The 12,916-nt window shown below is 33.3% G+C and overlaps 1 protein-coding gene across 1 annotated transcript; it reads left to right on the plus strand.

The window, feature by feature from the left end:
• Positions 1 to 1,047: 1,047 nt before the first annotated feature.
• LOC116771489 (fatty-acid amide hydrolase 2-like) lies at positions 1,048 to 12,631 on the plus strand. The gene is made up of 12 exons (XM_061523317.1): positions 1,048 to 1,184; positions 3,981 to 4,219; positions 6,136 to 6,259; positions 6,341 to 6,512; positions 7,746 to 7,870; positions 8,542 to 8,631; positions 9,132 to 9,277; positions 9,878 to 9,960; positions 10,120 to 10,297; positions 10,777 to 10,899; positions 10,999 to 11,136; positions 12,446 to 12,631. The coding sequence occupies exons 2-12, from the start codon at positions 3,995 to 3,997 to the stop codon at positions 12,590 to 12,592; spliced, it is 1,551 nt and encodes a 516-aa protein (XP_061379301.1). The 5' UTR covers positions 1,048 to 1,184; positions 3,981 to 3,994; the 3' UTR covers positions 12,593 to 12,631.
• The last annotated feature ends 285 nt before the right edge of the window (positions 12,632 to 12,916 follow it).

Raw genomic sequence — 12,916 nt, forward strand, 5'->3', positions numbered from 1 at the left:
ATTATACGTGTTATTTATCCGTGACCTTTAACTGCAAAGTATTATTTCCTATAAATAGATTGCGATTTAAATAATCACTCACTGTATCGAAAACATTCTAAAATTTTTACAGAAGAATATTTTTTTTATAATAATTTTAAAACATCGATAATGATGCTCGTGTAAGCCTACAAAGACAGATAATATTTTTTTCTGATAGATATAAAAGTATCGATTCATAAATATATTGTATGTAGATTATTTCATTCTTAAATGATTGTATAATACTATTTACCTAACCTATTTAGGTTGACTAGTTTTCAATATAATTCGAGATAAATGTATAACTATGACTCAAGAGCCAACAATTAAAAATTTTCATCTCTTTGTCCAGTTTCAGCTCTTATACGAGGCGGAAGGTTCAGACTGTGACCTATTTAATGAATGTTTGTTATAAGTTGCTATTTTACTATAAAACCCTTTATTCGATGAGGCCTTTTTTTATGCTTAGGGCTCCATTCGCAGTGGAGTCGTGGACCAACGAATGAGGAAAATTGTCGGAGATTCTAATGTTCTAAATTATGACACTCTTTTATTTACAGTTTTTAATGTTGAGTACTCATTTTATTAATTAAGAAAATGTACCTATACAAAGGCACCATTCCAGTTACGGATAATATATTTTTCTTTTTACGTTTAACATACTTGTTAAGACCTCTTCTTATTTTTGTCATTCTATATACAATTATATATATTTATATATTTTTCATAATATATACAAAACCGAGCCCTATAAACAAACTTTACAATACTGACGTTGAATGAAGAGTGTTTTATTATGCTAACCAAAATTCAGTCAGGTAAATCTGTGTTATCACAATTAATCAAGCGGTTCAATTTAGGTTATTGGCTTTGAATGGGTATTATTTTCCGACCTTGGCTCACCATTTATAAAAAAAAAAAGTTTATTTAAAAATATATATCCCTTACATTGGTATTGTATATTTTTTCAGTTAGATTTAGTATGTTTCGCTGACTGAGCAACACAGTTATAAATTATAATGTTATATTATTACTTATTAGTACGCAATCGGCTTTTGGCGAGGACGGTTGTATTTGTGTTTCACTATAAATATTTAAAAACAGAAAAGTTCGAATAGTATCATACAATACTTGATAAATATATACTACTTTTCGATAACAAGGTATGTCTGAATGAAAAATAAATAATAATTTCTATAGATACTTAAATATTAAAAAATTATAACAAATGTAGACAATTGTTAGTGCGGGAGTTTGGTTTAAGAATTGCGGTGTATCCATTGTTGATAATGAATTAATCGTGGGAATATTTTAATCATATATAATTTATTATTAACTATCAGAACACGTTTTCACAGATAATGCTAATTTGAAAAAAATAAAATTAAATCGACTGCCGCGCTTTGGCTGTCTATTGACAGGTTCGAAGTTGTCCTTTTATATATTATATCTTATTTTAAATTACAAGTATACATTTTCCTAATATCATTTATAATCTGTGAGTTCAAAATATTTATTTTATATAGTTTTTATTTATTTGAAACTGCTTGATTATATTTTACTGACTTTTTAAAAGTATTTATTAAGTAAATATCCATTACGCGTTGTCGATAGTTCAGAATATTTAAAAGTTATTTTTTTTTTTAAATTAACAAGTCGTGGACATTCACAAGCTTGGAGTAAAAGGTTTAGTATTTTTTTAGATACGTTACTTGAAATAAATAAGAAATTATATTATTTTTACACCTTAATAAATTGTTATGTTTGTTTATAATTTAAATCAGGGATTTAAAGTATTTGAATAGATGGTATCGATATGCTCTTTCCGTTATAGACAAAACTTTGACATTGACTCAATATTATACACACTCAGTGTGAATGAAACCAAGCAAGAAAAAAATTGTGCTATAGACATTATATTTTTTAATCTAGCGATTTTTTAAATAAAAAACATTAGTAAGGAAATAATTAATTGAAAAATTATCAGCATTGTATTAAATAAATATTTTACATAATGATGAGAAAATTAATATTGTTATAAGTTTTGAATACACATTTATTAGGTGCTCTTATAATTGAAGTAACATACACGTTTGTTGGCATGTAACCAAAGTTCCTGAGCTCGATTTTGCACTACTTCTAGCGATCTCATTTTTTTAAACTTTTTAATCTACAAGAAATCGAAAATTGTGTTGTCATATCTTCTGGAGGAGATTGCCATTTGGAAATAATCGTCCTTTGTATATCAAAGTATCGGCTTCTATTGTTATTTCTTATTTTGTTGAATTATTTTTTTATTATGTGATTTCCAAGAAGGTTTTAAATAAATTATATTATTTATACATTAGACTTACAGATCTGTCATAAAATTATACTGTACGTTCCACAGAGTATACATTTATATGATTTAAATATCTGTTATTAATATTACGCATATTGCGTATAAAACAAAACCGAGCGTGACGTTACCCAACTGTAACAGAAGTAGAAATGAGTTTTACGTAACCAACGCTTTCTAAGCCCGGCTCGTGTCAACGACCTCTGAAATGCAATTGCAGTGACCGTGAAAATCCGGACAAAGGCCTTCTTCACATATTTAAAGCCTTTATAGTTAAGAAACTGTAGTTAGTCTATTGTTGTTAAGGTAAATGAGTTCACCAGTTTCTGAGCAAGTCATTATAATGTATTTTTTATTATAGTCTATGCCGACTCACGTAGAATATTTCTTTGCTGTGTCGGTGTATTATAATGTTGTGGTTAAAGTACACTTTAGACAATACATAAGTTGAAATACAGTAATATATGCGTACCTATTGCAATATTCCAAAAAATATTTAAGGTCAATATATGATTGATTGAACAGTTACAAAGGTTATATTTTGTATTTTATTTAGTTTAAGATAATTTGAAATATTTTTAAAATTCGAGGAAATCAATGTTCTAATACATATAGTTTATAAATAATATTTTAATATTACGGTAATTTAAGTAGCAAACTACAGGTTTTTTTTTAATCAATATTCCTTTAACAAATGTTGAAGTTTTAAAATTATGGTAAGAATATTCAATCGTTCATGTACGAGTACTTCAAAAAATCTTCTAAAATAACTTTTTGTGTGTTAAAGCGAAACTAATAATAGGTTCTGGGGTCTACGGTTTTTTAGTGTTTCTTGAGATGAGGATATTCCGTAGGTATAATGAAAAAACTAGACACATTCGCAATAAAAAAAAGTCGTTATGTTTACACTAAGACAAAGAAGCAACAATAATAAGTAAAGAGCTGTTGAACGAGTGTCGCATAGAACTCTATATAGCAGTTCTTCGTTCGAAACTTCTTATGCGACTTCCACCAAGGTTGCGTTAAACTTTTAACGGTTAAACGTTTAACGTTCCTGGGAGCGGGCGACGGGGGGGCGGGGGTTAAAAAGAGACAGAGCGGGAAGGAATGCGTGACGCTCGAACGCACAATTTAGAAAGTAGGAGAGAGAAAGAGAGTTTTTCGGTAGATTCCAAGCACATGCGTACGGTATTCTTGCTATACAGCGAAGTAAACAGTGTGAGCGACATGAAATTAGCTGAAATATTTACTTGTTGTTCTATATCAATTTACTTATAATATTCATTAAAGTTTGATGCAGATATAATTTATTTTTATTTCCATGCGGTTTCTTTTTATTTAATCTCAACGGTTTAGTAAAGTTTTTTTTATATTCACGCATTACTGCCGTACATATATTTATTCAAAACTATTTTCTTCTTCCTTAACAACGACATGAATTTACATAAGATTAAAATAATAAATATGGTTATAAAACGACAATTAATACAAAAATAAGTAAATAATTTCACTCTTAAAACGATTAAACCACAAAAGTAGAAAGAAGTGATTGGAAAACGCTGAAACAAAATCCAAAAAAGAAACAAATATTAAAGGTTTAATAGCGTTTATTTTGTTGCAGGATTGACGAGAAATATGTCATTTTTAAAATCTATTTGTATATACATAAGAATATTAATTGACAAGACGATAGATTTCATCTTTTCGTTGTATTGGGAAGGCAAGAAGCAAGTTATACCGGACCTGGAAAAGAGGCATGCCTTCCTTGCTGAGAGTGCTACGAGCTTGGCGAGGAAGATCAAAAACAAAGAGCTGAAGTCCGAGACGTTAGTTCAGGCCATGATCGAACGAATGAAACAGGTGAAGTATTACCAAAAATACTTTTTTAGATATATTATCTCAGTAGAAAAAATAATGTCACACAAAAACACAAAAACATTAGCTATATTCGTAATATATTTCTTATAAAAAACATTTTTATCGTATAACTAATAAATACTACAAATATAACTTTTTATTGGGATTCCGAATTTGGTATATTTGGAATAAATCATACCAAAGGGAGAAATCAAAATTATTGGGTGCTTATATACGTCGGTCTATCCGGGATAAGATCAAGTATTTGTATATTCTAGTATGTCATCACCAGCCAATAAGATGAGAGGAAAAGTTATGAGTTATGGCTGTTACTGATAAAGTCAATGACAGCTTATTTGATAGGACTAGTATATGATGAGAAGATCAAGGTCCCTTTTGGTAGCATATAAATAGTTATAATATTGTGAATGCATAAGTACCTCTTTAATGACTCAATAACATAAACACAGTGAGCTCACCTAGTACTTGTTTATTTATCTACGACGCATATAAATCGCACAGAAGTTAGATAATCAAAGAGGCGAAGTTATAGCTACTATGGGGTTTTCCAATAGGGACGCTTGAACTTTGACAGCTGATTGCGGCCATGTTGTTTGAGTGACAGCTGTCAAATGCAGTGTGTTATATTCATTCCGTCCTTCCAAACCACCATGGCAGGTTACAGTGTCGAGCAGCACGTGCAAATCATAAAATTGTTTTATGAAAATGGGTCTTCAGTTCGAGCAACGTTCCGCGCACTTCGCCCGTTTTACGGTCGCGATGATCGTCCTGCCGAGTCGACTATCCGTCGATTGGTGGACAAATTCGAGTCAACCGGGTCAGTTAACAATCAGCCGGTTCCCGTGCGTCAACGTAACGCGAGATCTGCCGAGAATATCGCCGCTGTGCGCGACAGTGTCCTCGAAAACCCGCGGCAGTCAATTCCGCGTCGCGCACAGGAACTCGGCCTTTCGCAGACGACAACTTGGCGAATTTTGCGTTGTGACTTGAGCCTGCACCCGTACAAGATCCAGCTGACCCAAGAGCTCAAGGTTAATGACCATAGACAGCGCCGTGTGTTCGCTGACTGGGCATTAGAGCAGTTGGAAGTTGACGCCGATTTTGGCAAAAAAATCATCTTCAGCGACGAGGCGCATTTTTGGATGAATGGCTATGTCAACAAGCAAAATTGCCGTATTTGGGACGAGACCACACGAGGTTCACCAAGTGGCAATGCACCCGCAGAAAGTGACTGTTTGGTGCGGATTTTGGGCCGGAGGCGTGATTGGTCCGTATTTTTTCGAAAACGATAATGGTGTGGCCGTCACCGTCAATGGTGAGCGATACCGGTCGATGATAACCAACTTCTTTTGGCCTGAAATCGAGAATATGGATCTGGACAACATGTGGTTTCAACAGGACGGCGCTACGTGCCACACAGCACACGCTACGATGGAAGTTCTGCACGAGCAATTTCTGGACATGGTCATCTCGCGCGGAGGCGACGTGAACTGGCCACCGAGATCGTGCGATTTGACCCCGCTGGACTTTTTCTTGTGGGGTTTTCTTAAGTCGCAGGTCTATGCCAACAAGCCGCAAACCACCGATGCCCTCAAAGTCAACATACGCCACGCCATCGATCAAATACAGCCCGATTTGTGCGCCAGAGTCATCGAAAATTGGACCTTTCGTGTGCGCGCCACCAACCGAAGCCGTGGCGGTCATTTGAATGATGTCATATTCCATACATAATGGGGTCGATAGACCTTCCAAATAAAAAAAAAAATTCGCAAATATCTTTCCTACATGTATTTTTTTTTGCATTTCAAAGATCAAGCGCCCTTAATGGAAAACCCTATAGTTAGCTTTGTGAAAATCTAATTTTTCTTACAGTCAACACAGTTAATACTTATGTGTAGGTTAACCCGCTGTTAAATGCTATCGTCGCGGATATGTATGAAACAGCCCTAGAAGAAGCGAGAGAGATTGACAGGCAAATAGCTCAAGGGCTGTCAGAGGAGTTGGCCAATAAACCCTTTTTAGGTAAATGAATTGGCTGAATGAATTAAACCAAGTCCCGTAGATGTTATGTGGATGTTTTTTATAATGTAAATATTGTTTAAGGGGTGCCATTTACAACAAAGGAAAGTCAAGGTTTGAAAGGAATGCCAACGACGATGGGTCTGTGGTGTCGTCGGAACGAAAGAGCCAGCGAGGACAGCGAGGCAGTTATTCGATTAAGGAAAGCCGGGGCTATAGCTCTAGCTACCACAAACTTGCCAGAATTATTGATATGGTGAGTGATTAAAGCAATTTTATCTCGTATCTTGATTAGGTACATTTGTTGTCAAGTTATCGAAACGTCGAGTAAAATCTTTATATATATATATTTATTTATTTATTTATTTACGTGTGTATATTACTGAACTCCTCCTAAACGGCTGGACCGATTCAAAACTTTTTTTGTAAGCATTTGGATGACGCGGACGCCCCAGATGGTTTTAATACACACCTCAGCCCTACAGATGGCGTTGCAGTATCTTGTTTATTTAAAATGAAAATCCTATAACAAGCTTACTATATGTATTATTTTAACACACTGAACATGTCTCTATGAAATCAAATCCGATGTTCAACTGATGTAATATAATATAATATATGCGTCTCGTATATCTTAGAATCATAGTTTAATGTTCATAATATCGGTGGTAAGTGGAATTATCAAAATTCTACCTAACGCAATGGAACTGAGTGTAATAATTATAAAATAGGATTAAGGATACGTTTTGCTTATATTATTTATCTGGTAAGGGAAAAAAATTCCTTCACACTACAACTTAATTATGACTATACCTACTCAATTTTAGATTATTGACAAACATTATTTTTTTCGTAACGTAATACCCTGACTGTAGTTATTTCATGTTTTTTTTAAGTATGTAAAAACGTTGTGACGTCACGCGAACAAAAATGACTTCCGTGTCATAACAAAATCTCCACTTATGTAACGAGAAATACTCAGTTTGTCATCACGAGCCTCGCTTGTTTATTCGCTTCTGAGGATATATGTAACCTGTTATATTATGCAATCATGGAATGGTATCTTTAGATTAACATACTGGTAATAGTTTTAATGGCGATTAATGCTCTAACCTTCTCCATGTGAGAAGAGGCCTTTGCTCAGCAGTGGGCGTCGATAGGCTGATGATGATGATGATGATGAATGGTTTTAAGAATTGCGAGGTAAGGTTACATCAAAGATAATTTGATTGAAAAATATTAAGACGAAAATGAAATTATAAGTAGCTTAGAGAAATTTGATTTGGTTGGTTGCGGATAATGTGCGAAACGACTGAATCGTTTTGGAAGGGACTTTCACTGGTAGAGAGCTGATTTAATATGGACTAAACTAGGCTATTTTTATTTATTATCATTGACTCCTGCAACCGAGGTCGCGGGAGGGGTAATTGATATACATACATATATAATGTAGAAGGTATTAACATTTTTTCTTGTCTTATTCGTTTAGGCAAGAGACTCGCAATCCGGTGTATGGACAGACAAACAACCCTCACCATACAGGGCGCAGTCCCGGGGGCTCTAGCGGGGCAGAGGCCGCGCTCAGCGCCACGTACGCCACTGCTATCAGCTTGTGTTAGAACTTGTTTCATTAGGAAGCCCATACATCTACAATAATTTTGCACAATATTTTTATTGTGCAATAATATTGAATCCAGAAGTTAAATAATATTTAGCAATAAGATTGACCAAGCATTCACGTCAATATTTTCATGAGACCATGAGAACTGGTCGTTACCGCTCAAAACATTGAACTGAAAAAAAAATCCTTCGCAGTACAAAAACGCATATTGCGCAATAAAATGTAAGCTCGCTCGAGCTTCTGTTCAATTATAGCCCAATTTTTCAATATTATCGCTACACTACTAATAATAATGTACAATCAACTATATTGTCCAATATTATTGTAGATATATGACCGCTCTATAGTATTTTAAAATTAAATTCAACTTTTACCGCGAATAATCACCCATATTAAAGTTATGTGTCAATGTATTAAAGTTAAAATAGTGTTCACAGAGTTTAAAAAGTTTCCATAACGGTTCCAAATTTGAATTTTATTTGTTTCATCACTATGTATGGTGTCTAGTAACAAGATGTCCTCAAAGAAAATTAAATAAATTTGATAAATTAAATGAATAAGACTATCGGAATCTTACAAATCAATTAAATTTGAATGACAGAATTAAAATGGTTTTTTTTTGGTATTGTTTAAATTAATTACTTTATATATATATATTAATAAGGCTCTGATATTGGCGGCTCGACTCGTATGCCAGCGTTTTTCTGTGGACTGTTTGGACATCACCCTACCGCTGGTACGACTAACACCAAAGGTTAGATTATAATATTATTTTGTGTACGAGTGTGTGAGATTGTATGTACGTGTGAAGCAAAGAGGTTGCATAATATCACTTTTTTTTAGCAACACATGCAAAAAGAGACGTGTTGTAACTTTGACGTGGATGTGTGGGTCTGTCTGTGATATTGTAACATTTTAACATATTTACCGATTTTGATTATTCTTTTCATTTGCAACACAGTTTCCTTGCGATAGTTTTTACTTTTTACTTATGTTTGGTTTATATCGGTCCAGCTTTGTAAGACTGTCAACTCTTTTTAAAAGTTGCTGTAAAGCCTTTTTGGCGTATTTTCATCAGATCAAGTGTCCTAAACTTGCCAGTATAAGACATTTAGTTTATAAAAAAAAAATGTGTTAAATTTTACACAGAGCCTAGTAAGGTAACGAAACATTAATGAGAGATAATGCTAAAAAGAATAATCGTATAATATTATTGTAGACATTTGAAATTGAACCTTTTTATATGTATTCTAGGTTCATTTTATCGCACGGGTGAGGAAGACAGTATGTATTGTTTGGGGTTCATATCCAAGCACGTAGAAGACTTGGGGCCTCTCACTAAAATCGTGGCTGGCGATAAAGCTGACCTACTTAAGCTGGATAGAAACGTTGATTGTAAGGTATAGAAGGATAGGATAGCGTAAAGTACAACCATTATACTAGGAGATGCATCTCGGTATATTGTTCTCGCTTTGCTGAAAGAAAAAGCTCTCGATGCAAGGCGATTGAACCGACCTCATCGTTTTGGTACCGAATCATTGTTTTTTTTGGACACCGGTTAGATTTTCCGGCCCTAAAATTAAAATTAATGGACCGATCTAAATAAATATTCACAAGAACCACCCCAGACGACGGGGCTGTCGAGCAAATAAAACTTGACACGAGCGCACATCCGGTTGCCGAGAACATCTCTTGGATGAATGACCTGAGGCCAGTATAGCGTTCCGCTCGCTTCACACGATTGTTATAAAGAAATAACTATGGCATCCATTGAGTCAATGATAGTTAGATGTCGGTTATATTGAGGCTTAAATATTGATTCAATATTTTGATCTACAAAGTTTGATTAAACAAACTTAAGGTTATCTTCTTTTGCAAGAAGCCTTTTCTTTTAAATGTAGTTTAGAATTTAATAAAAACAAGTATTTTGACGTGTTGGTTTTGGGGTCACTTTCTAAAATTTAAATAAATCTATTAAAATACATAAAAATCTCTTGCAGGACATCAAATTTTATTATATAGAATCGAGCAATGATTGTCACGTGAGTCCGATCCAACCGGAAATTAAAGACGCTATGAATAGGTAAGTTGTAAATAGAGAAAACTTATAATAAAGAAAATAAAATATTACGTTCAAGGTTTTTTTTGTTAAATTAATACATGACATTTGTTACTTCATATAGTTTCTGCCTATACTTACTCTTGATAGTGTTTCTAACAAAATCATCGTTACCATCTCCAGGGTGATAAAGAAGCTGCAAGAAGATTTCGGTACCACAGCCGAGCCCTACCACCACACAGGGTTCGACAGCATGTACTCGCTGTGGGCGCACAGCATGTCCGCCGAGCCCGGGGACTTCACAACCATGCTTGTTAACGGAAAGGATCGTGTCAATGGTTTTAAAGAATTGGGAAAGAAGGTAATATATGTACCTATTATTAAAAAAACCCACTTTCTTTATGAATTCTGCTGATTTTAAACATTTTTATATTAAGAAAATCTGAGTTTATGCTTTCATTTTGCTTAAGATTTCCAAAAAAAAAATATCATATTTATTTTATAACGTGATAAACAAGACGACATTTCATCCTTGTACATGTATTGATGTAGCTTCAGGTATATTCGGGAAGAAATGTTATTAAAAGGAAAGGGACAAATAAAAACGAAGAGTCCTTGCTAACAAGTGCTAGAAAGTTGTAAATGAGTTTTGTTTGTATGAAATGAAAGTTCACTGACAGTGAGACTGTACCTTAATGGTGTCTCATTAACTGAATAATGAATATCTGTAATAAAATATTTGGAGAATATATTTATACGATAAAAATCATTTATCCAATTTACATTATAACATACAAAAACTCCACTTGATTGTTAATATATATTGAATATTGTCAATAGATGCTAGGGCTGAGTAAGTACTGCCTGTTCACGATAATGAGAGTGTTGGAGATGCAAGTGTTGCCAGCGCCTAACAAGGAGTGGGCTGAGAAAACGATAAGCAGTATGAAGGAAGACCTGTTTGTATGTATATTGCAATATGATATATTTATTAAGTAACTGAACTAATTTAAGAAAATTAATAAACAAGTGCTTTAATACTAATTTTTATTTCTTCATTAGAGTAAGTTAGGTGGTAGTGGTGTCCTGCTTCTTCCAAGTTCACCGACGGCCGCCCCCTACCACTACTCGCCAGTACTGAGACCCTACAACTTTTCATATTGGGGGCATGTTAATACGCTCAAGTGCCCCGCGACACAGGTAACACTAGCTACTGATTTGTTTTAACTAATCAAAAATAAGTTTTAAGGATGTATCAAAAGAATTAAAGCGGTTGAAGCGCTTCAAGCGCTTGATAGTTACTTAAATTCAAATCGTTTGACAATTGACAACTACGATAAATTTGAGATATTTTTTAAAATTCATTAATTATAGAATTTAAATACTAGACTAAATAACAATTAAATGACAATGTTATTATAAGCCATTTCATTAACAACTACAAATTAAGCCAAAGGTACCGATGATTTCGGATATAGATTTTATCTTTATGAACATTTACAAACTTTAAGTCGCCATATTATTAAATATGACAGGTACACTCATATGTCATTTTGAAAGCTATTACTATTATGTTGCAATTTTAATGCGTTTTTATTTGCTTGTGTTGTATGTATTTATGTAACTGAATCTTTGAGCATAATTTTGCACCGGTTTCTAGAAGTTTGAATAATTTGAAACTTTGCATACGTGTCAAGGACCGATTACAATGCAATAATTTGATAACAGTTTTCCATTATCCTTATTTTGGACAACCAGGGTTAATGAATTCTTTTATAGATCCTCTGTAGTGGAGTGAGTGAGTGAGAGAGATAGAGCTAGTGCGCGGTCTGCGCATGTCTGCAGTTAAATAATAGTTTAAAAAAACGAAAAATTAAATAGAAAATAACTTTCGATTACAAAAAAATTATATTACAGTAGTAGAAGGTCAAACAATAATTCTTAGTTGATCAGTTCAAAATAAAATTATAATAAAGTTATCAACAGAATAATTTAATTCAGGGTAAGAAGCGTTTTAAATGTAGTCAAACGCACCCCGCTTTTGACAACATTTCATATCTTTCCTCTCATAGATGTTGCCACTAGAATGATTGTAACATTCAATATCAAGCACAATTATTTATTTTTTAACGTCTCCTTATATCTTCTTTAAATAAGAAAAGTGCAAGTTTATCAATATGTTACTTAGTTGCATGTAAATATTACATAGTTTCTCCAGCATGACGGACTACAAATTCTAAAATGCTAGAATTCTGTCTGGAAACAACATTATTCGTATACATTACTGATTTAAAAAGTGAGAATGCATTTTTATATTTTGAAAATAGAAAATTTTTGAATCGCGATTCATGTATCTGTCTGTATTTACAATTCCAATTAAATGAATTCTTACAGTTAAGAAAATAATTCAATAAAGCTGTTTATAGACTGTTTATTTATATGTGCTTATAAGACCAGTAATAGACTGTAAAGATTTGGTGGATCAGGTAATAGAAATATTCATTTCCAGGTACCTCTCGGTAGGAACAGTGACGGTCTTCCTATCGGTATCCAAGTCCTGGCTGCTCCTTACAACGACGCTCTCTGCCTCAGCGTCGCCAAATACTTAGAGAAAGAGTTCGGGGGAGCGATCATGGCGTGTGATATTAAGAAATAACTTGTATATGTTTTAATTGAAATAATATTTTATTTTGTATTCATACAAATATAAGAACATATTTTTATCCTTGAATACTGTTTTTTCTTTTTGTAAATAATTAGTAACGTGACGAATTTTAAATGAAAAATCGTAATAAAAACTTTTAACAAGTGTAAAATACTTAAAAATACCAAACATTTACATTTATTAATTAGGTTTTCTTAAATATGTATTTATAATGATTAACATTTAGGGGGACATAAAAACACTACACAAACACAAAGAGTATATATTTGAGTGGATAAACGAAAATTTACAAAATAAAAAGTGTAAAGTGTAGGT

The sequence above is a fragment of the Danaus plexippus genome, chromosome 17 (assembly GCF_018135715.1).
Source record: "Danaus plexippus chromosome 17, MEX_DaPlex, whole genome shotgun sequence".
In the NCBI taxonomy this organism is placed as follows: domain Eukaryota; kingdom Metazoa; phylum Arthropoda; class Insecta; order Lepidoptera; family Nymphalidae; genus Danaus; species Danaus plexippus.